The sequence below is a fragment of the Notothenia rossii genome (genome assembly GCF_949606895.1).
Source record: "Notothenia rossii genome assembly, chromosome: 5".
NCBI lineage: Eukaryota > Metazoa > Chordata > Actinopteri > Perciformes > Nototheniidae > Notothenia > Notothenia rossii.
This window is the reverse complement of record NC_136903.1, coordinates 66,377,491-66,405,232: the sequence shown is the minus strand read 5'-3', so window position 1 is coordinate 66,405,232 and position 27,742 is coordinate 66,377,491. Positions and strand designations below refer to the sequence as shown.

The window sequence follows — 27,742 nt, the reverse complement described above, 5'->3', positions numbered from 1 at the left end:
ATTAAAGAAAATATAACACACCATCTGTTCTCTTTCCAAACTTGAGTATTTATTCACATCTTCCTTAAGTAACCTCATGGCAAACCGAAGAGCCATTTCCTTTGAACATCATGTGGTTGCCGTTTGTCAGTTTAAGTTTAGACAGGGTGTCACAGATCGGTAGCTGTCTACACAACATGAGAAGGCTAATTTAGGAAGACATGAGTTGCTGCAAGCAGAATTTCCTTTTCAATAGTCTCAAAACCAAGAAAAATAGTCCTTAACCCCTTTGATTTCCCCTTTCTTTTAAAAAAATAGTTTTTTGGTTCCTCTTTCAGAGTTGTTGATTATTCCTCATTAGGAGTTATCAGGCACCATCTGCTGGCAGAAAATAGTACTTTAACCTTTTTACAAAAGAGCTTCATGACAAGGGAACAGTATGTACCAATGGAATCATATGTACTTGAACCATAAATAACTCCATGGAGAGAGGCACTACACGTGTGTGCCCTTGTGTTAAATCACAAGCTGCAAGTACAGTCACATTTGTTTCCTCTTTCATATTGCAAAAAACAATTGACATTTCATAGCTTAATCTTGTCATGTGTAAACGGTTGAAATACAGTTTATAGATTTTCCATTCTTTTTTCCCCAATGTATCTTTCAAAATGCCCATTCAGAAAACAGATCGTACAACAAGACCATATGTATATTAACTTCAAACATGACTGACATAAGACTACATAAATATTTATCAAAGTTCTACAAAATTGTTCAAGTTTTTAGTAATGTTTAGAAAAACCCAAGTAGAATATAACAAATACTACAAATCATTTGCAAGAAAGTGTCTGGCGTGTAAAAAAGGGTTTCCATTCATCTCAATAAGACTAATAATTTACTGAAGTATTTCAAGTACAACTACCCATCCTCCTCATTTACATCCATGGAGACCTCCTGATTTGAGTCATCTGATTCTTCTTCTTCAAAAATGTTTTTGAACACATCCTCATCCAAAGCAACCACTTCCAAAAGCTCCTGTTCTGTGAATTCATCTTCTTGAGTAATTTCTTCTTCCTCCTGCTCCTCTGTAATGTCACTCTCTACTTCCTGTCCAAGTGGCTGTTCTTCCTGCATTCCCTCCTCTACGTCTTCTAGCTTTCCCTGCACCTCAGTGGCATCCTTTGCAGTGGTGGCGAGTTCTGCTTCAAGTTCGTCGTCATCATCATCAAGATTCACCGGCAAAGAAGGATCATTCCCCAACTGAGATGGAAAGATATGTTATTAATTCATTCTAAAAAGGAATTAAACATTTTCAATTTAAAAAGCAAAAGGGTTTACCTGGCTGTTAAAAGTCTGCATTTTAGCCATGATGCTGGTGCGGAGGGTCGTGGTAGTGTCAAACTGCTCATCCAAAATAACCTGCACAGAAGTGAGCATCTCCTCTAACGCCAAGGCATGCATGACCTGCTTAGTCTTGACATTCTCCCTGATAAAAACAAACAAACACACATAACAGAAAGTCAACAAATAAAAACATTGTACAGAGTTGCAGAAATCTAATTCTGAATTCTAACTGAACTCACTTTATTGAAGCCACTTCCTGGTTGCTTGTATGAAGGGCAGCATCATGGAGGTGCATCAACTCTTTCATCTCATTCAGATCTGAGGCTTGTCCCTTTAGCTGTACATTAAGGAAGGCCAATGATGCACCCTGTTCGTCAACTTTGGAGGATGCACTAGCCACAGCATTGGTCAGCTCAGCCACATTTTCCGCCAGTGCTGAGCTGGAGCTCAAACCGGTAGCTACACTCTCCTTCACAGCCTCAAACTCCTCACTCTGGTTTTTGAATATAGCCTGGAGAGTTGTGACGGACAGGGTGACCTGCTCTAACTCGGCCATTCGGGTGTCCAGCTCAGCACTTAGGGACCCAAGCTCCGAGTACCTCAACTTCTCTGACGTGGCCAGGGAAACCTCAGCCTTCTCCAGGGCAAAGATCCTTTCCTCCACATCAAAACCTGTATATGTCTACAGAGAGTGCAAGAAATAAAAGAATACATTTGGTTAGTTAAAACATTTGTAATCTCTTCTTGTCTTTTCAATGTTAGACTGAGCAGTCATTTCGCTGTAGCAGGGGTGTGTACAACATGAACATATGGCCTCGTCCTCCACTGCCCTTTCATAAGACAATACCAAATTAAATGTTGCTTTTTACCATATCATCCTTTTGATATCTCTGGTAATTCACTTTGTGGGCTGTGGAAAGGGTGCATATCTTGGCAACTTGTTGAAATCTTAAACTTTGAAGCCCTACATTGTGACAGTTTCCTTAACTTAAAACATGGACATCTCCAAAATGGTATCCATGTCCCCTTTTCCCTTGAACTGTGTTGGTAGCCCTAACAAAACATAGTTCCTGGGAACATGGGTTGACCTCGTTACAAATCAATGAGCAGGACTCGTATAGCAATGTATGATATTAGTTTGTTGAATCAATGTGATAAGGAACCTTGGTTCGTCAGTACTTAATATCCTGTATCAACCAAGCAGCAGCAGAGTACGTTAATGTCAGTGAAACGTGACCGTACAGTTGCTTAGAGTCAAACCATGCTAAAAATAACAACAGGTGGTACTATCAGTGTCAAGCTCGCCATGCTTTATGTCTTCCTTTGTTAGCTTTTCAGAATAAAGTCAGACCCACGTTTTCATTCGTATTATCCTCTAAATCGCACCAACTGGATGTGACTAAAACATTGTCGTCATTTACATATACTTTGAATATATTTGTTAATTTATATAAAATAATTTCAAGAACGACAAATGTAATTACTTTACTTTGAAGGCAAACAACCAACTTCCGGTATATGCTTAACACAGCTGTTGCTAAGCCATGCTGTGATAGTAGCCCCCCAACGCCGAAATTAAGTCCAAAAAAACTAATGAACGATTTATTTTTTATCTTGTTGAAAGATCGAGTAAAACGACTTTTGAAATAATACATCTTCAAACAATGTACGTGAAAAACGTGTGAAAAATCAGCTGTTACCTGTGGTGATTCCGTTATCTCCACCGCCCGCTGCAGGTTGGTGATTTTCTTTTGCATTGATGTAAAGGTTTCCGACAGTTGTTCGACACTTTGCTGATTTTCTACACAAAACCAACCCATTATAGAGGCACCGACTGTGAACACAATGATGAACAACAACGCTGGTGAACTATAGGAGTTAAAGCTTCCCTTGGACATGTTAACGCTTGCCTTGGATACGTTTACGCTTTCATTGAATACGTTTACGCTTCCATTGGATGAGTTTATGCTTTCCTTGGAGGAGTATATGCTTTCCTTGGAGGTGTTCATGCTTTCCTTAGAGGTGTTCATGCTTTCCTTAGGCTTTGAAACTGGAGACTCCAACACAATGGAGGAGTCTTGTTCCTGCGGCTTCTTAGACTTTCGCTTGGCCATGGCAGCAGAAGAGGACTAGAGATCTGCGTGCCTTCAGTGGACTGGGTTCAGCAGGCTGAGGCTGTCGTCTGGATCAGCAAAGGTATTACTTTTTCAAGACCCTTTGACCTAGTCATTGATTGGGCCTGCATCCACAGCAACTGCTGGTGTGGGGGGCGTGACTGCACGGTATGTAACTGCATTGGTGGAATAGTTTAGATCCACATAATGAATGCACCACAGTGTGCATATACACCATCAGAAAGGTTTTGTATTCATAACTTTAATTAAAAGTGATTTATATTGACAACACAACTGGGAAGTCCTCTTAAAAAAACGTTTAGAGTTTTTTTTTTAAATATACATATATTTTTCAGTTATAAAATAAACAGACATTGCTCCAGATAACAGAACATACAACAAAACATGTAACAAGAAACAACTAAACAAAACATAACGGAGGAGGGGGATGCAAGGATGACTTCCTAAGACCGCTGATTGCGACAAACACAGGACATTACATACACAATACATTATACATTACACAGGAGATGCCATATTGACAGGGTCAGATAGGAGAGCTGCGGACAGTGAACCGCAATCCTCCTGTCTCCCCTCAAAATCCCCCAGCAGAGAAGCTGCACGCTCCATATTCAGCAGGTCCAGATACTCCCTCAGCCTTGAGTTCCTAGTAGGCTTGGATTTTCGTCATTTTAGGGGCAAGGCCATTTGGCCTTTGGTGTCACACATTTTTTCAGGGCGCAAAGGCCACATTCCAGGGCACAAAGGCCATTGAGGGAAACATTTGGATTTGGAGCTTACAAATAAATAACTTCACTTTCTGATAAGAAAAACACACGAATGACATGGACAACAAATCACTTTTTTAATATCAATAATGTCAAACATTATATCATCATATAGACCTATGCCTCCTTAGTATTACCGTATATAACATGCAATACTCTACTTTGAATAATTAGTGTTTCATATTTTTTCCATCTACTACTTCTCTCATTCACAAAATCAAATCTAAAAATCTAAAATGTTATTAATATGTAACAAATATATTCAATTTCAGAGCAGAAGAAACAGCCTTCAAGGGTCAAACTCTGTACATACATCATTCAGCAGTGCACAGTGAAGCTCAAACATTCAACTGTATGCACAATATATACTTTGAAATGCAAAAGTGTGTGTGTGTGTGTGAGTCTCTTTAATCAGCTCCTCACAGCTCCTCATATCTGTTCAGAAACTAGACAAAAGTTAAACTGTACAAACCACAGACTGTCTGTGTCATGGCGAATACAGTCGCTGCTTTAATTCTGTCTTTAGGACGTTGTTTTGGGTTTGGATGGAGCAGATACAGGTTAGTTTAGCCTGATCTGATCTAATAGAGAGGCGAAGTCCCTCCCCTTCCGGGAGCCTCCATGGGACCCCGGAAGCGGAAAATTATACATTGAAGTCAATGGAGAGAGAAAAGTTATCTTTTGATCCCGTTTGAATTGTGCCACGAATGACACATATGATGTTTGTCAATCTTAAACAATCATTTCCATGCAAAAAAAGTCACAGTTTGTCGTAAAAATGCTGAAATATAAGACTATGAATAATACGCAACTAGAAAGACTACAAATCCCAAATGCATTCTGGGTCGCGTAAGTGATGTCATAGGCGATAATGCTCCAAGACTGGTTGTGACTCGCAAAGCAAAGAGGAAGAAGAAGACTGATTTATTCCCTCCAATAAATATAAGAGATTGCTCCAATAAATTCACTTTTACAAGATGCCTGTGTGCTTTGTACGAGGTTGTAATCACAAAAGAGATCATACCACTTGCTCGTTCTATCGCTTCCCGTCTGATGAAAGGACCAGGAGTCGTTGGACCAAACATATCAGGTAATATACATGTTTTGCATGGAACATAGTCAAGTTAGCTACCTAGCTAGTAGCGAGCATGTTAGTTAGCATTATATTACATTACTTAGCCTTGTCATTTGTATTAGCCTTAACATGAAGTAAACCAAAATGTTAAACAGTAAGAGTAGTCATGATGGTAAGTATTTTGTGAAACATTTGAAGAGTAGCCTATCGCCCCCTCCACCAGGTGCTAAGGGGGCGGGAGGTAGGCTAACGCCACATTAGTATCAGCGATCTTTTCTACTTAATGCTATCTGCACAAATGGTTAACATTGACCATTAAAAGATCAGGCAGTTCAGGGAGAGTCGAAGGAAGGAAGGCAGGCAGCTTTGCATGACATTCTTCTGGACGTGTTTCATTGTGATGATAGTGAGAGTGAGTCAATCTGTTTGTTGGAAAGACAGTAGTTGAGTGATTACTGAGAGAAAATTATTAAAAGAGATAATTATTCAGTGTTGTTACTTTAAAGTGTTGTTACTGACCTTTTTCTCTTTTATTTTCTTTACCTCACCTGTAACTGCTGAGACCCTGAGGAACATGCACACTGGTCTGACCTGCTCTGGTAACCTGATTTCCACTGTACGTAATAGTATTTGGTTATGGTATATTATTTATATACATCAAAGGCACAATGCACCCCTCAGAGACACACATGTATTGAGTGTGATATTTTGCATTGGTCATGTGAAATCATCTTTACACACTAGAAAACTGTAGGAGCGGCAACTTGTTTTGAAATTGAATTTTTAATATCCGATAATAAAGTTGATCTGTTTTCTTTATTCTTCTCTCTTCCCAGCTCCATCCATCACCATTCTCTGTTCCTGCCAGGTCCTGCTTGCTAATCAATGCTTATATTTTTTTTACACAATTACAAATAAAGTCAATGTATTGTATGACATGAAGTTGTGCTTCATTGAGTCAATAATAAATTCATTCTGCCTTCAGCTGCAAAATTATTGTGGACTGCACCGACATCCATGTAGCAGCCCCCCCCCCCCAGTAAGATGAACCAAGCAAAGCTGACATACTCAACATACAGCTGTGCTCTTAAGTTTACATGAAGAATTTGTGAAATATTGGTAATAACAGGTTTAAATGATTATTAGTAATTAATTATATAATTTTCTCATCGTAGATGAGCAGACAGGGAGCAGATGAGAAAAGCAGAATATGCAGCTGCCATTTTCCACATGGAAAAGAGAAAGGGCCAAGTGTATTTGAGTGGACAAAAGAGAAATCCCAAATACGAAAAATAAAATTATACAATTTAGATATGTATACAAATAAATACATATCCTATATACACCATGTATAATGATGGTGTATGATGTAGAAGGAAGTGTGGTAGATAACAATTAAATATAGAGTTACATACAGATCCATGTTACAGCAAAAGATGGAATAACTAAGAAGCACGCAGTATAATAATAATTACACGCAACAATTAAATAACTGCTCAGCATCTCCACCACAATCCCAATCTGCTGTGTCCTGTTTTCCTCCCCTCTGCATAACACCCCATCACACATACGAAACACAACGCAGAGTCCGAGGGTGTTAAGAGTATGTTTATTTAAATGTCCTCCTCTCTACTGGCCAACACAGGGAGCATATGCTGGGTGTAGAATTGTTCCAGGAGGAGGAGATTTCCATGCCATGCAGGGTCTTTGGGGATGGGGATGATGATCCCCTCCTTCGTGGTCCACAGTAGCAGAGACTCCGGTCTGTGATTTGCAGCTGTTATATAATATACAATACATTTTTTTGAAAAACATTTGATCAAAAAATAAGGATTTGGTCAGGATCTAGAGTCAGTGTGTAGTTTATTAATTAATCAATGCTCTCTACATTAGGAAAACACATACCAGTGTACCAGAGGGAGTCACACACAGCTGTGCCTAGATAACCAAACAAATTGACAACAGGGATGCAAACTCATCAGGTATGAAAAAGGTGACAAGGATCCGAGCCCCCTGACCCCACAGAATATCGGCTTTAAAATGAGGAATAACAGAGGATTTTAGCAGTCAGAACAACTAAAGCAGCAGTGTTAATATTAACAGAAACGCCATAGAGTCACATCTAATAGAAATATATAAAAAGCATTTATTTTAATTGTGTAGCAGTCAGTTTATAATTTTGGCAGCACTGTTGAGCATTTTGAAAATGTATTTTCAGGCCTCTGTGCAAGGCTTAGTCTTTCTATCTTTATAGCCACTGGTGTAAAGTAACTAAGTTCATAAACTCAACAAGTACTATACTTGGGCACAATTTTGAGATACTTGTACTTTACTTAAGTATTTCAATGTTTTGCTACTTTGTACTTCTACTCCACTACAGTTCAGAGGTAAATGGTGTACTTTTACTCCACTACATGTATGTAATACCTTTAGTTACTTACAGATGTGGATGAATGATGTGAAATATAATCAAGTGTTAAATCAGACTTTAGTTCCACCTGGAGTAAATCCAAAAGCTACCCTGCAGTATACAAAGTCATTCAGACTAGCTGCACCTTTACCAGCTTTGAGAACACTTTCATGATCAATCATTATAAAACGTATCATATTATTCTGAAATGGACCAATCTGCAAAATGACTACTTTTACTGTCGCTACTTTCACTATATTTTGATAATAATACTTTTCTACTTTTACTTGAGGAACATTTGGAATGCAGGACTTTTACTGTAACAGAGTATTCCTACACTCTGGTACTTCTACTTTTACTCAAGTACAAGAACTGAGTACTTCTAATTTTAATCAATTACAAGATATATACTTATACCACCTCTGTTTATAGCCTATGAAAAAAACGATTAGAAAACGAAGGCTAAAGCTAACGTTAGCAGATAGTGACAATGTATGCTAGTTAGCTAGCTCAACGATAATATTGCGACGGGAAAAAAAAACTTTTCAGTGCACATCACGCTCTGCCGCTCCGACAGGGAGCTCTACTCTGAACACCTGAACGGCCCGTTCTAACAGCTGTTCACCAGCGGTCCAGTCTGTGCCACAGGGACTCCGGACGCACAGTTAATATTAACGAACGCACCGTAGGTAATGTAGCTGCTGAAGCTAGACCATCATCGCCGAGCAGCAGAGGCTTATTATACATCATGAGCAGAGCCGACAGGCAGGAAGACTCGAGCACACAGCTCGCGCTTCATTATAATATATATAAAAAAAGCTCGCGGCCGCACATTAATCCGGGTCCCAGACCCCCTCCCATACCCAAAAAATATTTTTATTGCAGATCTACAGGAATCACAAAAACGACCTATTTTGGATTCAAAACGGAGAATTTCGCCGAAAGGTGACAAGTTTGCATCCCTGGACAAGATAACCAAAATCCTTGAATCTACACACAGCAAATAAACTCAAATGACACAACGAGATGTAAAAAGGAGATCACACATATAGTCGATATAGAACTGGCCGCTTCAATCTGAAGAGCAACTAAAACAAAACACGGGAGTGTATCTTGTTCTTGTGAACACTAATGTTATCCACAGCATACACAGACACCACAAAGTTCTTAAGGAGAAAACTAGTTTCTAAAACAAAACACGTTAGTGTACCTTGTTAGCTAGCTGACATTAACCTTAAACATTGCACTCATATTACTCACTGAAACCTTGTAAAGCCGGTCCCGCATGCTGGCTCTTACAGAACCGCTCCCTTTCGTGTATGTACAGCTCTCAACATGCCCAGACTTGTAGTGATTTTCACCTCGTTTTATACATTTTCGCCTCATTCTGAAAGAAACAGGTGAAATTTACTAACGTGACAGCCATCTTTGTGATGGTGACGCGTATTTTGCGAGACCAGAGACCTGTAGTTCACTGAGCGGTTTCACACAAAAAAAATTGTAACTTCACAGTTTTACGACACATTTTTATTTTTTTGACTTGCAAAATGTTCTTTTAATTTGACAAACATCATATGTGTCATTCGTGGCACAATTCAAACGGGATCGAAAGATGACTTTTCTCTCTCCATTGACGTCAATGTATAATTTTCCGCTTCCGGGGTCCCATGGGTCGGAAGTAGATGGGCGGGACTTCGCCTCTCTATGGAGATCGCTCCATTCAGAGAACACGCATTTTAAAAGTTTTTCGCCTGCCATCTTGTCTACACACTTGTCAAAGCATGGTTTTTACTAACAGTTATCAGTATTTAGTTACTTCGGCGTCATTTTTGAAACGTGTATTACAATTAAATCACGGTAAAATAGGTCAATTTTGTCGTAGTTGGTTTCCACCATAGTATTTACAAGGATATAAGCCCCGCCCCCTCTGTTACAGATATGGGCATCTGTTAATGCCTGTTATATAGTGTCGCCTGTTGGCGCTTTAGTAAACTGCATGCTGACACATGCTTACACTGTGATGTACTATATCCGCAAGCGCGGAAATATACATGTGATGGAGTTGTGAGTTACGGGAATAAAGCTGCAGACTGAAAAATTGTGTCAGAAGCGGTCTTCTTGGACTAAAAGCTCAAGAAAACTCACGTCATGACGACAAACAGTATTCCGGCACCCGAGGGCATGCATATGTCTGGTGATATAGCCAAAAACTGGGAGGTTTTTAGAGCAGAATTTGAGGACTTTTTGCTCGCTACAGGTCTGACCGAAAAGACGAATGCGGTGCAGGCAGCCACACTGAGACGGCTTATGGGGAACGAGTGCCGGCATATATATATATATATATATATATATATATATATATATATATATATATATATGCACGACGTCACGCTGACCGAGGAACAAAAGAAAGACCGCAAAACAATTTTGCATGCGTTGGGGGATTATTTCAAGCCGGCAAAAAATGTGATTTATGAGAGATACACGTTCGGAACAAGGACCCTCAGCTTTGTTATAAAGCTATCGATAGCTTTATAACAAAGCTGAGGGAAAAAGCATCATCATGTGAGTACCTGAAAGATGAACTAATTAGGGACTGGCTGGTACTCGGTATTGCCAGCGAGAGCACCAGACGCAGGAGCGGACTGGCCATCTGTAGAATCTGGAGAACCACAGAACGGCCGGTCGTCAAGGGGCGTTGACGGCCGGCCGGCCGGCCGGCCCTTCAAACATTTTTTGTTTAACATCATAATTTAAGTTGCGCTGACGGCCGACAGAGGGCGACAGCGGACGCTAATGCAGTTGTGTGGTTCTTATCTGTCAAATAATCACACACGAAGAAGAAAAAAGATCGGCCACACAAAGAGAAGGGATTAGATGCCGCGGCAGACATGGAGAATGAAAAAACATGGATAAAAATCAAAGAAAACGAAAAGAAAAAGGTGGGGCCGAGAAGGCAAGAGAAAAAAAGGTGAAGTCACTCGCAGGTGAAGCATATTTCGCAAATTGACAGACCTTTTTGGCAGCAGCGCTGCTACAAGCACTATCAGCAGCAGCTTAGAACAAGTGCAAGGTGATGAAGAGAATGATGAGGGTGTGAGTTCAGATAGCCAGCCTCCTGCGTTCATGATGACGGACAGAGTTGAGCTGATGGAAGAACCAGCTCAACTGGCACATACAAGAGCAGGGAAAGAGCAAGAGGTGGTTGAGAATTATCCCTTGAACTCAGTGGCGTTTTCTCCTGGAAGCCAAGGGAAGCTAGGCTTCCCCTGTTTTTTTGGATTGTAGTTATAATTTTAATAAATAAATAAAAACACTTCGTTTAGTTTCGGTAATTATTCATGGGTGAAGTTTGAACTTTAAGGTTGGGGGTGCCAAAAAATAACTACAAATGTAATGTATAGCTATAGGCTGCAACACAAGGATTCATACATGAAAATTGATCAGGATAGCCTACAGGCTACTGCAGGTGTGTTTTCATAACTAATATGCCCAATAGATGAAATTACTATGGCAGCGGAACTCGCCGCAAAATAAAACGGTTGCTGCGGCACATACTGCTGCTATAATTAGGCTATAACACAGAGGTCTGTAGGATCAATGTTCCCCAATGCTCACACACTTTTTAATGAACTGTATAGGCATACTAACTAATAACTGTAGGATATAAGCACAGCAGTTGTATCACATTTTGACCTAATTTCAGCGATGAAAACAAAGCCAACCAACAAAGTAATGACTTTTGTTCACCGTCATCTAGTGATTATGATCTCCATGCATTCAGCGTCTCTGCCCCACAACTGTCAGCAGCGGCCGCTAGCAGGACCGAAGCATGTGAGCACAACGCAAACGGGAGGATTTGGAGGATTTTGGTTTGAGCGTGGAGCGGTGTCTGCTGCTTACTGCAGCTGGCTATCCCCGGATGCAGATGCTGCGCAATTACGCATTTAAGCTCAACAAAACGAAATAATTTGAATGAATGGCTTACCTAGTGCAGCATCAGGCGCCTCTTTTTCCGGCTGGCATAGATGTCCACTATCTTCTCAACTGACAGTTTTGCAGTCAAATCTCCCTCAATGTGCAGCAGGGCCAGATCAGAAAATCTCTCCTGGATCATTGTAGTTCTCAGCCAGTTTCTGATCCTCCTCATTGCTGAGAAACTTCTCTCTGATGTCGCTGATCCAATGGGCAGTGTCAGTGCAAGCTGGAGTAATGGGAAGAAGTTTGGATAGCTCTCCTTGCTCACTTCGTTTTGCAGGTCCTTCAGGTTAATGGGAGATTGGACAGCACATTTTATCAGGTCCATTTCTGCTGTCACCAGCTGTGGATGGACGATCTTGAGGCTTGCATATTTTCTCAGAAGTGGTTCAATGCCTTTCTTCTCACACTTTATCACAGCATCACATGCCGCTGCAAGCTCCATGGCTTCACCTGAAAACCGTCTGTCCAACTCGGCCATCATATTGTCCAGCACAGGGAGATATAAATGACAGTAGATGGCGTGAGCCTCAAATTGTCCGTCTATTTCCTCATTCCTTTCATCTCGTTGGCGCTGCCCAAGTGTGGCCCCCACTACATACTGGTAAAGCGACAAAGGGGGTCTTGAACTTCTTTTTCGCTTTGCCATGGAGGGGGGGTCACTTTCTGCAGTGGCAACTGGCATGCCGACGTCCTCGCCAAACTGCTTGATCTGGCTCCATATGTCTTGCCAACCTTCCTCCTCTCCTCTGCGTTCCCTCAAGTGTGCTCTCAGACTGTTGATCGTGGAGGCAGCATCTGCAAGTGTTGTGGATTTGGACTGAAGTTTCTTGTGAACAACGTGCACAACCCGCAGTAGGTCCTCAAGGATAATGAGGCAGGCGATGAAGCCAGGTGTGGTCATGTGATTATACAACCCACTTACTTCCACTGACCATTTCTCTCCTTCATCCACCATCTCCTTCAGACAGCGTGTGATAGGCACATAATGTGATTTAACCGCAAAGACGCATCGCCATTTGCTCGCCCAACGCCTGTCACTGGGTTGCCCAATTTCCTTTGCCTTCATCTCGAGTGTTTTCTGCATCGCCAGAAACCTGTGGTGGTTGCTTGGTTCTGAAAACACGGAGTACAGCTTATCAATAACATTTAACGTCATTTTGATGTCTCTGTTGACTGTGCATGATTCCACCAGGACCAGATTAAGTTTATGGGCCATGCAGTGTACGTAGATGGCAAAGGGGTAATCTTCCTTGATACGCTGCTGCACTCCAGTTAAATGCCCAGACATAACTGAGGCCCCATCATACGACTGTGCGACTATTGGGACGTCCTGCAGTCCACATGACTCCAACCCCTTCTTGATACCCTCAACAATCCCAGCAGCATCTCGGGAGGCAGAACAGTCAATGAAGCAGATTAATCGCTCCTTAACCTGTAGCTTTTCTGCATATCTGATACACACAGACAGTTGTTCAGACTTTGATGATTTGGCCTCATCCGCGATAACCGTGAAAAAACCAGTCTCACGCACTGCATTTGCTATTTCCTCTCTAACTAGCTCTGCACACAAAGAGATGACCTCGTTTTGAAAATCTGGACTTGTACAATTAAAGTACTTCTCATCCTGCATTTTGCGGAAACTTGGGTCATACTTGCCGAGGAAGTCGCACAGACTCAAAAAGTTTCCCTTTGTTTCATCATCATCATCCGGCTTGCTTTTATCCGTTTCTGTATCGACTGTATTTGTGTGCTTTTTTTCATTTTTATTTTCTTGTATTTCCTTTTTTCTCCATTGTATTTCCCGATGTCCACGGAAAGGGAGGCCCAGTTGAGACAGCAGCTTAACGACATCCACGACCTTTGTCAAATACTCCCTGTTTTTATCCACTGTGTTCTGGTGACTGGTTGACAAGTGGACTCTGACAGATCCATGCTTTTCAGTTTCCTTGTAGCCCTCCCACAGTCTCATGCAGGCCTTGTGTTTTTCACAAGAGCTATGCTTTATCAGCCTCTCAGTTAGCTTACTCCAATATCGCCCGCCTTGTTTAGCTAGTGTGTCTTCCTCCTCTCCAATCTCCTTGGAAAAGTGGCGGCAACAAAAACAAAACACTGCGTCCCTTGAAACCGAGTACTCCAGCCACGGATGCTTGTTATAAAAGAATGCAGAAAAGCAACGATTTCTATCTCCAATTTTGTGTCTTGGGAAAACGGAAAGCACTGGCTGTTTGGGGCCCACACTTTTATCTCCTAGGTCACTGGGAAGTTGACCGCCATCAGAGGCTGTCTCACAGGGATTGCAAGCGGCGGGAGCTGCGGTGCCGACCGGCGCCAAGATGTGGTGGCTGGTTGACGGGCGAGGCGGGACTGGCGGGTCCGGAGCAGGTGCAGCTTGGGTGGCAGCAACGGTGGCGCTGGAACTTGAATCCGAAACTGGAGTTGTTTTGGTTGCGAAGAACCTGCGTATATCCATTTTTTTTAGTCTTCTCCTGTCAGGTTTTGGCGGCTGGCAGACTCGACTTGTCTGAATTTGAGTGCTCAAAGTGCGCATGTGCGTGCAGCGTGTGAGGGCGCAGCAGCTGCACAGATCGTCTGTGTAGACTCATTTTTGAGTAATGTTCTGTCTCTGACAGCAGTACACACTGAGACAATATGTTTGTGGATTTAAATTTATTATGTTTATTGAGTTTGCATTTATTGATATAGCGTTCCAGAGTTATATTTATCTAGGCCACCTACTATCTGTACATCATAACTAAAAATTTTTTAAAAAAAGACTCCGGCCACCAGGGGGTGCCGGGCACCCCGGGAACCCCCTCAAACTTCGCCTATGTAATTATTCTGCCGGCCCATCTCTCCCCCATTTCATTGAGTATTTTACAAAGAGTGAAACAGCGCCCCTCTAGATGTTATGATGAAACAGTAGATTGCACTCTCTGTTGCGAGAGGAGGTTAGCCGAAATTGGCTTCCCTTGGTGAAAAAAATCGAGGGATTGACCAATCAGATAAGGCTCACGTCATGTCTCACAATCCAATCAAATCGCATCAACTTCAGTTCGTACTGTAACTGTCATCACCGCCCTTAAAAAGTAGCAAGCAACTGAAGCAAGTGCAATTATGGAGGGTGGAGATTTGGAGTATTTCATCAAAAATAATTTTACTAAACTTCCGCTACAGCAGCAACTAAAAATGAAATCTGATGACAGGCAAATACCCAAACTGTAGCTGTGTACAGAGAGGAAAAAAGGAGCGAATCGGACGTAAAACTTTAAATAACAAACAGCGGATTTCTAACATTTGACATTTCATGTGGCCAGACTGGGTCAGTTTCCAGGGCTGAATTTTAGTCCCAGTCCGCCCCTGACCAGATGGCGACTGCTGCGTGAACGGGACCTAACGCTGCCAACAGCTGTGGAGATTTGCCGCCTTGCAGAATTGACGAAGTCACCCATGAGGCTTATTGAGAGCCCGCAGGCACAGGCGGACAGTATTAATGCTACGGTGGAGAGGCAAGGCGGACGACGCAAAACACAGTGGAAAACAGTGGAAAGAAACACAGTGGCTGAGAGAGAGCAGCAGTGGACCTGCAAATACTGTGGAAATGGACACAAACGGCGCAGAGAGCATTGCCCAGCCTATGGTAAGACCTGCCGAGCATGTGGCGTTTCAAATCACTTTGCAAAAGTATGTCAGGCCAGCAGCAGAGCAGAGAAAACAAGAAAAGTTAATGTTGTTGATGATGTCCAGCAAACTGAAGGGGACTCAGATACAAGTGAAAACCTATACAATGTCACTGAATATGTACGGAATGTGAAAGCAAATGGTTTGTGCACCTACACCTGAATAAGAAAAGACAGCTATGCCAGCTAGATACAGGGGCCACTTGCAATGTTATGGGCCGCCAGTTTAAAGAGAAACTGTCACCAAAGACAGCCTAACAGCTGACCAGAACAAGGCTAAAGCTGTACTCTGACACATACATACCATCCCTGGGGAAATGTCACACTGACTGTGTGGTCAGGGGAAAAACACACAGACTTGTGTTTGAGATAGTGAACACCAAACAAAAGCCCCTGCTAGGTGGTGCTGCATGCACTGATCTGGGCCTTGTGAAATTCACTATTCCAAGAGAACTACTGCCAGCGGAGGTGAACACTATTGATGCAAGCCAGTCTATGCTACTCACAAAATAAATGCTACTGAAAGACTTTCATGATGTTTTCCATGACCCGATCGAGTCAGTCCCAGGTAATATTCATTTCGATCTGAACCCTGAAGTGACACCATTCCAGTGCTCACCACAAAATGTCCCTGCTGTAGCGCTAAAAGCCCGGGTTAAGGAAGAGCTGGACAAACATGTGAAAGCAGGCAACCTTACGCCAGTGACGGAGCCAACAGCGTGGATAAGACACATGGTGACAGTAGCTAAACCGGACAAGATAAGAATCTGCATTGACCCAAAGCCTCTCAATCAGGCACTTCTCAGGTCCCATTACCACATGCCAACGATAGAAGACGTCTTGTACAAACTGCCCAAGGCTCGTGTCTTCACACTGGTTGATGCTCGTGACGCCTTTCTCCAGTGCAAGCTTGATGAGGAAAGCAGCCGCTTGACGACATTCTGGACCCCATGGGGTCGGATGAGATGGCTCAAACTCCCGTTTGGAGTCTCAGTGGCGCCAGAGATCTATCAGCGCAAGCAACATGAGCTGCTATCAGGCCTGGCTGGCATCGAGCCCATTGCGGATGACATCCTGGTGGTCGGGTGTGGCGATACGGACGCAGAGGCTGAAGACGACCACAACACCAACTTAAGAGCTCTGATGCAACGGTGTAGGGCTGTGAAGCTCAGATTGAGTGAACTCTTGAATTACCTCTTGAATGATCGGGTCTTTAAGGCCCCGGCCCCACGAGGACGATAACGGTCATTTCCGTTACCGTTTTGTGTCATATAGACCATTCGACCACACCAGGACGACAGAATATGGCACTAAACGACTACGGTAACGATAACGGGTCCCAAGGTGGATAGACCGGCATACGCAACGCTCTCGGGGGTCCAACGGCTCGGACCCGGCATCCTCAAAGTTCGGACTACGGTCCGAATTCGGACCGAACCACCTCTGACTCTGGAATCTGAGCAAATTATACATTTCATATGTATTATCTATATGTATTATATGTGAGACATCGCCACAACGCATTTGCAACAAGTCAAAATTCTCCGCTATGTCCACTTCAAACAGCGCTCTGCATGTCCGACTGTTCCACTGTCTGTGTGTGTGTCAACGCTTTGGTCCATTCAGTATCCCGTCAGCCCTTTTCTCCCCCACCAACAGTCTGCCAATAAGAGGCACAGGAGGGCGGGTCTTCGTGGAATGAAAATGCGTGTGTCGTCTTTTTCAACCTGTCTGAGTCAGCGCGGGAGTTATAATAAAAAATAAATAAAGTCAGAGCGAGGGTTGACAGCGCATCTAGTTGCATGTAGCTAGTAGTTTCAGCTGTAGCCTAGTGTAGCTAGTAAAGCTAGAAAAATGGCATGTTCAAAGATGACCAATAAAAGAAAAGTCGACAGTGTAAACTGGCAATTCAAAGATGAGTGGACTGAAAAATATGCGTTCATCCTCCCTCCAGCGAGCACCAAACCAATGTGCCTAATATGCCAAGAAACGGTAGCTCTTGTGAAGAGTGGCAATTTGAAAAGGCGTTATGAAACGAAACACAATTATTTTGAAGCGACCTTCCCTCAAAATTCAGCGGTAAGAACCACAAAAATAAATGGGATGAAATCCTCATATCAAGCTGCAAGCAGGATCCTTGTAACATCTATGCCACAACGAGAAAAGGCAACTGAGTCCTCACTCAGAGTGGCATGGGTGTTGGCTAAACACAAGAAGCCATTCTCTAATGCAGAAATAATTAAAGAATGCATGACTGAAGTGATGGAGACCATGTTTGAAGGCACAAAAAGAGGAAATAACAGCTAAAATCAAGCAAATCCCCCTCTCAGATTCCACAGCAACCAGAAGAACGGAAATACTGGCTGGTGATCTGATTAATCAGCTTTGTGATGGAATCAAAAATGCACAGTGCATTTCCTTAGCTGTGGATGAGTCCTCTGACACCACTGACAATGCTCAGATGCTGGTGTTTGTGCGATTTTATGATGAGGCAAAGGGGGATATTGTTGAAGATGTGTTGGGCCTGACGCACAAGGGGGGAAGACATTTATAACGCAATAATGGGAATGTTGAATGAAAGAGGGATATATCTAAAGAAAGTGGTTTCAATTGCTACTGATGGAGCTCCAGCCATGATGGGGAGAGAGAGAGGACTGGTTCAGCGCCTGAAAGATCACCACCCTGACCTGATCTCATACCACCAGGGGCGGATCTACCGGGGTGGCATGAGCTGCCACCCTAAAAAATAGCCTTGCCACCCCAGAGCTGCCACCCCAGTTGGCATCTTTGTTTTGAAAGAAAAGTTGTGGCTCATCGGACATTTATGAGAGAAGATCTCTAATGTCCGAGTGCAAGTGAATGCAGCACAAGACGCGAGTCTTGTAACCCCTCCTCCGGCCCTGGCGCGAACTTGGAAATATGATTGGCGCAGTGTTGCCAACTTGGCGACTTTGTCGTTAAATTCAGCGGCTTTCCAAACCCTCCGGCTACTTATTTTTGTCAAAAGCGACTAACGACTAATCTAACGACTTGTAATGCTGTTATTAGGGACCTTTCTGGTGTTTGGAGACTCACGTATTGTTCAGCAGTTAACGAGCCGCTGGTGCTGCCGTGAACCCCTCCACCCTCTGATAGTACTCACAGGCGCTAGTTGCCTCCCGCAGCAGCTCAGCTGCAGTCAGAGCAGAGAGGAGACAGCCATACCCTCCCGCGTCGAGACTGTAAATGAATTGCGCATGCGCCAAGCCGTCCTGGTTTTGAGCGGGATTTAAATGTAAATTGTAAATGTTTCTTCACTGTCACACTATAATACATAACTGCCTTTGCTTTGCTTTGACTCACACAGCCTCAGTCACTTAATCACCTCGTCCACTGTGTGTGTGCGCCTCTGTGACAAGCTAAACATTCACGTAGGTCATCATGTCACAGTCTAAACTGTATTCACAAAAGTACAGAAAGGAGTAGGAATCAAACCCTGTGTTTAAAGGATGGTTGAAGCCATTTATTGGAGATGACACATGGGCATACTGCCTTTATTGTAAGGGAGATTTCTACTAAAAACTATTTCTACTTTCTACTTTGTCTAATAGAGACATTTCTGATCTACTGTTGTCTGGATTTGCTAAGTTTTGATCCTTGAAGGGGGTGGAACGTTTTTTTTACCGCCATTACATGATATGCAAATTAGGCGATGTCATTTAGGGACTTCTGGTAACTTTTCGGACAGCCAATAGCTACTTTCCTTACTATGGAGTTGGCAACACTGGATTGCCGGCGATTTCATTTGAACGGGGTGACGGCGCAAAACAAGAAGCATTCGGACTCAAGCAGACGGAAGGAATGAGGTATTTGCGGTCTACAATGACAGAGAAGAGACTGTCAGTTTGGCTATACTCAGCATTGAATCAAAACGCACTAAAGCTGTTGATCTTAATCAGTTTGTGAGGCGTTTTGCTGAACAAAAGGGTAATATCCGCATTCAGCTGTAATAGGCATGCCAACTTGATGCTCTGCTCACGGATGACTCGATGAGCATAAAAAACTGTTAAGATGATGACCTTGTATGTGTGTATATATATTTTTTCTTTGTGGGGGTCTGTCCCCAAAAAACTGTTTTAAGTCCTGAGAGAGTAAAATAAGAAGGTGTGTAAAACTACACTGCCCAGCCACAAAAAATAACCACTTTGATTTAACTAGGCCAGTAGGTAAGGGCATTCCACTGGATAATAACTTACTGCAGGGATCTATATGTTTTAGCTGAATACACGTTTTTTTTTTTTTTATAACCCTAACTGATACAGTTAGTCAATTCTTTAATGTTTGTTCTTTCTGATGTACAGTCAAGGTTGTAACTGTTTGCAGTAAAGTCGTGGGGCGCTGAACTGTTGGCTTGAGTCTTTTGAATTTTTATACATAATATATGTAATGGCAATTCCTGTTCCTATGTCCTATATCGTTTTGCCATTACTTCACAGAAGGGGTTGAAGAGTGATCCAGACGCAGACACAAACAGATGACTTGATGGTCCTTTGGTGCAGTTTATAATGAGGTTTATTATCGTTTTACATACCAGGGTTTTAATTGTACAGTTTCATTGTAGTGGTGAGCATCTGCCGGGCTGGTGAAATCGGTATGCTCTTTCCTTTCGGTGTCCTCCCGTCACCTGGTCACATATGACCTCTTTTATACACCCGGTGCAGCTCAACCCCGCCACCAAGTGTTCAAAAATAATATTGCACTATACGTATAACTTAAATAAACTGACACACCAACAACACCCATAAAATGGCTCCTACAATATAATTACTTGTCTTTCAAATTTGAAGGAGGGGGAGCAAGCATCTTGAGGAACATTCATCATTAACTCCTCCAAAAAATATAGTTTATTCAATAATGAAAGAATATGTGAATCATAACAGTGATTGACCGCTGATAGGAATAATATGATTGCTAATAGTATCATATTCATTCAGACAAACATTGATGAGACAGTTAATTAATGTACTTATTGCAGCTGTCTGCATAGATTTGGTTCCCCTGCTTGTCTAAGAGTGAAACAAACTCATTCAGTTATAGTTCAGTTAAAATTCATTAAATTATGATTGCCACCTTATATATCTCTACTGTTAGGCCCCAAGCCTGCTTTTCAGGTTTCAGGCTCGAAAATGACATTCCCAGAACAAATGACCATATCTTCCCTTCTAAAAGGGTTAAATTAATAATCTTTTTTCTCAAAGTAATGATAAATCTGTGAGTTGGATGTAGAAAAGTCAAAATCAATATAGATGTTTTTTTATTTTAAAGAAAATTCAGATTGAACATGGTAAAAAACTGTAAATTGTAGTGTCCGTCCAAAACATATTTTGTACTTATAGTGAAAACTAACCTTGGATGATGGGTTAGTAGACTAAAAGCTTTAGGAATCCAAAGTACAACAGATAATAAGTACCCTGTATCAAGATTGATGCAAAACAAGTGATATTTGACCTTTTTAGACAGATTTAGCAAAAAATACCTCTTCTGGGCCTTTTGGGTGGATTTTCCATATCTCTGGCCCCCCTTGTTTGATTTTGACATGTTACATCTCTTCCTGACCGTTAGAGCCAACATAATCGAAGGGAAATCGTCCCATAGACTCTCATGTTAATGCTCATGCGTCTCTGCGCATGCAATCTTGTTGCAGAGCGTAGGAATATCCCTGCTCTGATTTCTGGGAACGGAAAAGCAGTTTTTATTGCTTATGGATTATCCGAACATTTCAAAGGGGAAAAAGACACATTGGATTAACCTATTGATTAACTACACCATCGTTTTTATTGTTTTAATGCCATTGAAGACCAGTTTTGACCAGACAAAGACCAAGGTAAGCCATGTTAGCGTTTTGGGCTACCTAGCGCCACATGTTTTGATGTAGGTTTTTGTTATTTTCTCCGCGAATTTGTAATCTTTGAGTGTTGAGGTGGGTACCAATAGCTTCTGTGTCTCCTTACGATCATAAACGATGTGTTGGATGTGCAGCTAGGATAAGTAATAAGGGTGCTACAGTAGGAGTGATTTTCGCAGTAATAGGTTAGCATTTTTCACTCTGGGTTCAGAGGGTCACTGTTAGCATTTTGAGGTTTAAAAAAAAAAAAAAATGAAAAAGATCAGTTAAATTAGTTTTTTTCCGTTATATGGATATAAAACATTCATAGTTTATCAAATATGAAGGTTCCTTAGACGTCACGCAATTTCGGGCCCGGATACGGGTCCGTGGGGCTTAAGGCTTTACTGATGTGCCACAATAATGTCACCTATGTTATTGAGTTAAAATATTAATATTGTGGCTTTCCAAGTTAACATTGATTGATATGACTGCGATTAAATCTGCATATTCTTCTGCCAGGGGATGCCACCCCTCAAAATCTCCTGCCACCCTCTTGCCACCCCATGGATATTTGTCTAGATCCGCCCCTGCATACCACTGCATAATCTACCAATCTGTCCTTTGTGCAAATCTTGGAGAAGTGTACTCTGAAATCATGGCAACAGTGATGAGACTCATAAACTTTTTGAGAGCATCATCTTCACTGCAGCATCGCTCGCTGCGGACATTCCTGACAGAGGTCAATGCAACTTTTGATGATTTGCTCCTGCACAACAACATCAGATGTTTGAGCAAAGGCAAGGTCCTGGAGCGTTTTTGGGCCATTAGGAAAGAGCTGCAAGTGTTTCTGTTAGAGCAAAAGAGTGCGAAAGCAAAACAGTTCATGGAATTCATGCAAAATGAAAAGAAGATGGAAGCTGTTGCATTTTTGGCTGATATAACATCTCATCTCAATCACCTAAATCTCAAGCTACAGGGCAAGAACAACACAGTGTGAGAGCTGATGTAAGCAGTGCGTGCTTTCCAGAAGAAACTGGAGGTTTTCAAAAGTGACCTACAGGTAAGCCTTTTTAATATTTTCTACCACACACATTTCCTGGATTCCAATGAACACCTTTTTGATACTTTATCATACCCTTTTAAGCAGTGCTCCTTATATCATTTTCTTATTTATTTTTTTATGTTTTCCTACAGGAGGGACTGCTCTACTTCCCCAAACTTTTGGAACAGACCAAAGGAGAAAATCGTCCTCAGAATCATGTTGCATTCCTGAAGAAGCTGATTGAAAACTTCAAGATTCATTTTGATGACTTCAGATTAGGAAAACAAGTCCTACTGTACATTGAAAACCCATTTCTGGTCAGAAATGTCAGAGAGTTCTCTGCAGAAGCACAACAAATCTTCCCATGGGCCAGTGCTGCTTCTCTGCAAAGTGAGTTGATTGACCTCAAGGAAAACCTTGCACTGAAAGAGGCTGACTGTGACACTCCCACCTTCTGGACAAAGATGGTCACTGCAGCTAATTTCCCTCTCCTGCATAAGATGGCACTTCACATTCTCACAATGTTTGGCTCAACCTACAGATGTGAGTCTGCATTCTCAACAATGAACATGATGAAGAACAAGTACCGCAGCCGACTCAGCAATGAACACTTGCATCAGTGTGTCCGCCTGGCCATCACGCCTTTTGTGCCAAAGTTCAAAGTCTTGGCAACAGACCAAAGGTGCCACTTATCTCATTAAGCAACAGTGTTTGACACAATGTACAATAGTTCTGGACTTATTTCGACTTTGATTCTTGGGATGGTGTGATTCACTTCAAGACTTTTTGTTTTTGCAACCTCCTGTTCAGAATCTTGTTGCAATTGTTTAAAAGTTTGAATGACCGTATTAAACGGACCTTTTGTCTGATTGAACATTTTCTTTAAGGACCTTTAAGATTTGTATTTGAGTACCCCTGCCCTATACGATAATTTTCTGATAATGATGAGGCAATAGCCCCGCCTCTCCCCACCTCTGCTGCTCACCCCCGCGTCAAAGTAAACTGCACACTGAATTCAGATTATTTATCTTTTTCCTGATATGGACATAAACGCGAGTGAAGTCTAATCTGACAGGACGGAGACACGCAGCTCTGCTCACCTGCAGCTCCTCCCGCTGTGATGCAGCGGTGAATGGAGAAAAACACACACTTCAAGTCAGATCATCGCCCTTAGCTATTTTAATTACCTAAACTAGTTATAAATATGTTTATTTTTACTGTCGGCCGGGTCACTCATTACTGGATCAGCTGGTGCATGAGACAGACACTGACACTGTCAGAAGAGAGGGAGGAAAAAGAGAGGCTCCATGTATTTTATTATTATATTATATAGAGTCGTTATTCATTTGTTTTAAAGCTCAATAAATAACAAAGAAGACCTTTGACCGGCACTTTTATAATTTTGTCCGGAAGATTTAAACTTTAACACACGTTGACTGGCGAAAAACTGCCCGGTTCCCTTGGCCCCCACCGCGGAGAATAAACAGAAGGGCAACCATGGCAACCATGCTTCTTCGCTGCTTTTGTGGAGGATGTTACAGCGCCACGTACAGGCTCGGCATATGTACTGCAGCTTCTCCAGCGGTTGGAGCTAAACAGAGGCCGTTTCTCAATCTCGAGGAAACTCGCTTCCAAGCCAATATTTCAAGGATGCTACGTCATCAAGTGCCGCCGAAGGACTGTTCCAATCTCCAGCATACTTGGAATTCCACCGAGGCCGCGTCCTTGGTTTGGGGGTAATTTCGAGGCTGCACATGGGTAGACTTTGCGTCCTTAAAATCCCCACAATGCTTTGCGCACGGACCAATTTCCCCAAATCTGTGGTGGAAAATGTAAGGCAGGGCCTCTCATATGACGCACACCTGCACACTTGTTAGCCTGTTCTACTCTTTGTTTTCTGAATGCCAGGAAGGATTCCTGCCTAGCTTCTGAAGCAAGTGACTCGGAAGCAGTGTTGGGACTAATGCGTTACAAAGTAACGCGTTACTGTAACGCCGTTACTTTCGGCAGTAACTAGTACTCTAATGCGTTATTTTTTAAATTCAGTTACTCAGTTACCGTTACTACATGGTGTGTTACTCCGTTATTTTTTTAATATAGTCTCGGCTCCCAGACGTTGGTGAGCGGCGCCAACAGCGAGGTGAACAGAGATGAGAACTGTACTTAAGTACAGTACTTGAGTAAATGTACTTAGATACTTCTTGTGTCACATGCGGAGACGTGCTGTGGGCGTGTTTGTGTTTAGTTAGCCTACTAACAATACTATCATGGCGATGGTGGAGCACAAGTCGAGTTTCTCCGCATGGAGATATGCTCACTATTTTACTTTTCTCTAGCATAAAGAAAATAACTTGTTAGTTAAGTGTAAGTTGTGTCTTGGCGGGTCAAAGATCCTATCTACTGCTCAAAACAGCAATTCCAATCGGTTAAAACATCTGCAAAAACAACATGCTGGGACGAAGCTATTAGCTAAGACCACAGACCCAGAGCCATCCGACGCCACTCCACCTCCACCCAAGCAACAGCGGCTGGATTTCAACCGAGGGACTGCTAGCCACGTGAAAGTGGATAAAGCCATTGCACGGTATGTTGTTGAACACGTGCAGGCTATTTCTACAGTGGAGTCACCCGCTTTCAGGGAGCTAGTAAGCATGATACCATGTCCGGGCGGCACACGGCATATGGGACGCAAAACGTTTTCCAACTACCTGGAGAAAGAATATACCAAAATGGAAAGCGAGCTAAAGAAAACATGTGAGGGGCTGGAATACATCTCGACCACCGCAGACATTTGGTCTGTCCACAACAGAAGCTTCCTCAGGATAACATCTCACTGGATAAACCCCACCACTTTACAACGCCAGAAAGCTGCGTTGGCCTGTAAAAGGATAAAGGGTAGGCACACGTACGATCTTATTGCTAGTGAGATTGACCACATTCACTCTTTGTATGGCGTGTCAACAAAAGTTACCTCCACGGTTACTGATAACGGCTCTAACTTTGTGAAAGCCTTTGCCATGAATCAACCGGAATCGCTCTCTGACGACGATGATGAAGAAGAGGTTATCTTCACTGACGTTGCAGATGTGCTTAACACCGCCGCAGAGGAAGGGATTGTTTTACCTCCGCACCAAAGATGTGCATCTCACACACTAAACTTAATTTCATGCGCTGACGTGCTGAAGTGGCTCCTTTCAAATCCTGGGACTAAAGGAATCTACAGAAGCTCTACAGCTAAGTGCACTGTGGAATAAGGCAAGCAGGTCCACAGTGGTCTCAGAGATAGTGAGCGACGTGTTCACCAAAAAGCTGCTTGTGCCATGCACTACAAGATGGAATTCATTTTATAATGCTGTGGCAAGAATTGTTGAAATGCCTATGATTGACTTGAGTGCCATCTCTGATCGTTTACAGCTAAAATCTATTAGCGACAGGGAACTTCATTTTATGAAGGAATATTGTGCCATAACGAAGCCACTCACAGTTGCTCTGGACAACCTGCAAGGAGAGGACAACTGTTACTTTGGCACCCTCCTGCCCACTCTAGAAACATTAATGTCAAAGACCCTGGAGATGAAAGACAGTCTGACTGTAGCAACTGGTTTTCCCTCTTCACTGTAGAGAAAGACTGCATGTAATCAGCACCAGCAACACCACTCATTTTTATTACAGCACACGTGGTATAATTGTTAACTATATAATATATGTCATTAATATTGTTAGCTGAGAGAGAGCACTAATATAGCCAAAGAAAATGGATGAAATGTGCAAAAAGTAGTTTTCAATGCATTCTATTTAAGGGACACAATAAGTCTTGAACATATTGATAAACTGACTGAAATGTATAAACTCTACTCCAGGGTGCAACAGAAATAAATAGTAATACTTTTTTTTGGCTAAATAAAGTTTTAGTTTTAGTTTAAATGATGTAATAACTCATAATAACTATAGTTCAAAATCACCTGGTGGTGTGCAGCTTTCATGGAAATGTACACAAATAAAATGAATAAATAAAAGGGAATCTCACTTATTCTAATGTCTGTGTCACTGTGTGTATGTTTTACAGGCTATCAAAAAACGATTTGCATCCGTCTTGGAAAGCAACGATGAAATGCTGGCAGCCGTCACACTTCCCAAGTTTAAGTTACGGTGGGTGAGAGACCAGAGGAAGAAAGAGATGGTCAAGGGAATCCTGGCAGCAGAGTGTCACAAGTTTCTCCCTGGCCCTGAGCAGCAACCAGCCAGGACTCCTGTGTCTCCGACAACTCCACCAGACTCAGGCTCCTCCAAAGACAAAGAGCAGGACTTTTTTTGCTTTGAGGATGACGATGAAACCTTCAGCACTGTGGAAACTACGATTTGCATCCGTCTTGGAAAGCAACGATGAAATGCTGGCAGCCGTCACACTTCCCAAGTTTAAGTTACGGTGGGTGAGAGACCAGAGGAAGAAAGAGATGGTCAAGGGAATCCTGGCAGCAGTGTCACAAGTTTCTCCCTGGCCCTGAGCAGCAACCAGCCAGGACTCCTGTGTCTCCGACAACTCCACCAGACTCAGGCTCCTCCAAAGACAAAGAGCAGGACTTTTTTTGCTTTGAGGATGACGATGAAACCTTCAGCACTGTGGAAACTGAGGTAATGGCCTACTTGAAAACAGCCGAAACAGGCATGGAGATTCTCAAAAAATTTCCCACGATAAAGGCAATTTGTCTGAAGCTAAATGCAGCTACCCCATCCAGTGCACCAGTTGAGAGACTCTTCAGTCTGGGAAGTCTGGTACTGTCTCCAAAGAGGAACAGGCTGTCGGACCAAAGGTTTGAGAAGCTGCTTCTCATGAGGTACAACCACTGGTTCGAAAGCTAAACCTCCACTCAAACATTAATTCAGGTCTTTGCCAATAAGCACTTTTTGTTGTTTTGATTAACTAGGCCCACATTTGTTATCTGTGTGTGTGTGCCACAGTGACACAACAGCACTTTAACTTCTCTTATATATATTCCACAACACTTATTGTATGCTTGCTGGACTTCATACTTGAACTAAAGGAAAAACACTGACGTTTTTTTATACTTATTTTGTTGGACTACAATAGCAGTTGCCTCTATATGGTGCTGAAAGCACTTTCATTTTTGCACTTTGATTCTGAACAATATATTCAGCTTACTCTCCATTAGTTTCAGAAAAGCCGACATACAACTCTTATTTTATGGTATTGCTCGTAGATTTCATTTTTGAGGAGCTGATGTTTTTTGTTTTAATGCATTTATGGTTGTCTTGTCTGTACCAGCATTTGGTGTGAAAGTACATTCATTTTTTCCAACTTGATTCTGAATAATATATTCAGATTGTATTTGATCTTTGGAATGTTAGTGTGTGTATTGTTGAGTGTGTTCAGATCCACCATAACAGGTTTACAGCTATGTTGTGTTAATTATGGCAGACTAGAGCTGTAGATTGCAGGCAACTAAA

General features: G+C 42.3%; 2 protein-coding genes and 1 long non-coding RNA gene across 6 annotated transcripts; 2 read left to right on the top strand and 1 right to left on the bottom strand.

The window, feature by feature from the left end:
• Positions 1 to 27: 27 nt before the first annotated feature.
• LOC307040280 (uncharacterized protein) lies at positions 28 to 3,553 on the bottom strand. Of its 2 annotated transcripts, none has more exons than XM_079682964.1 (4): positions 3,024 to 3,553; positions 1,563 to 2,005; positions 1,318 to 1,465; positions 28 to 1,239 (listed from the first exon to the last, which is right to left on the bottom strand). In XM_079682964.1, the coding sequence occupies exons 1-4, from the start codon at positions 3,435 to 3,437 to the stop codon at positions 898 to 900; spliced, it is 1,347 nt and encodes a 448-aa protein (XP_079539090.1). In that variant the 5' UTR covers positions 3,438 to 3,553; the 3' UTR covers positions 28 to 897. The 2 variants fall into 2 exon arrangements, with proteins under 2 accessions (XP_079539090.1, XP_079539091.1); XM_079682965.1 differs by lacking the exon at positions 3,024 to 3,553 and adding an exon at positions 2,193 to 2,600.
• On the top strand, positions 3,404 to 27,742 carry LOC307040285 (uncharacterized protein). 3 transcript variants are annotated; one of them, XR_013808476.1, is made up of 2 exons: positions 3,404 to 3,519; positions 26,343 to 27,742. XR_013808476.1 is itself a non-coding variant. In XM_079682973.1 (2 exons), exons 1-2 carry the CDS (start codon positions 22,601 to 22,603, stop codon positions 26,661 to 26,663), a joined length of 387 nt encoding a protein of 128 aa, XP_079539099.1. In that variant the 5' UTR covers positions 22,561 to 22,600; the 3' UTR covers positions 26,664 to 27,742. The 3 variants fall into 3 exon arrangements, 1 of the variants encoding a protein (XP_079539099.1); XR_013808477.1 differs by lacking the exon at positions 3,404 to 3,519 and adding an exon at positions 10,565 to 10,681; XM_079682973.1 differs by lacking the exon at positions 3,404 to 3,519 and adding an exon at positions 22,561 to 22,666.
• On the top strand, positions 4,815 to 6,238 carry LOC307040099. Its single transcript, XR_013808429.1, has 2 exons — positions 4,815 to 5,916; positions 6,137 to 6,238. It is a non-coding gene; the product is annotated as an uncharacterized lncRNA (long non-coding RNA).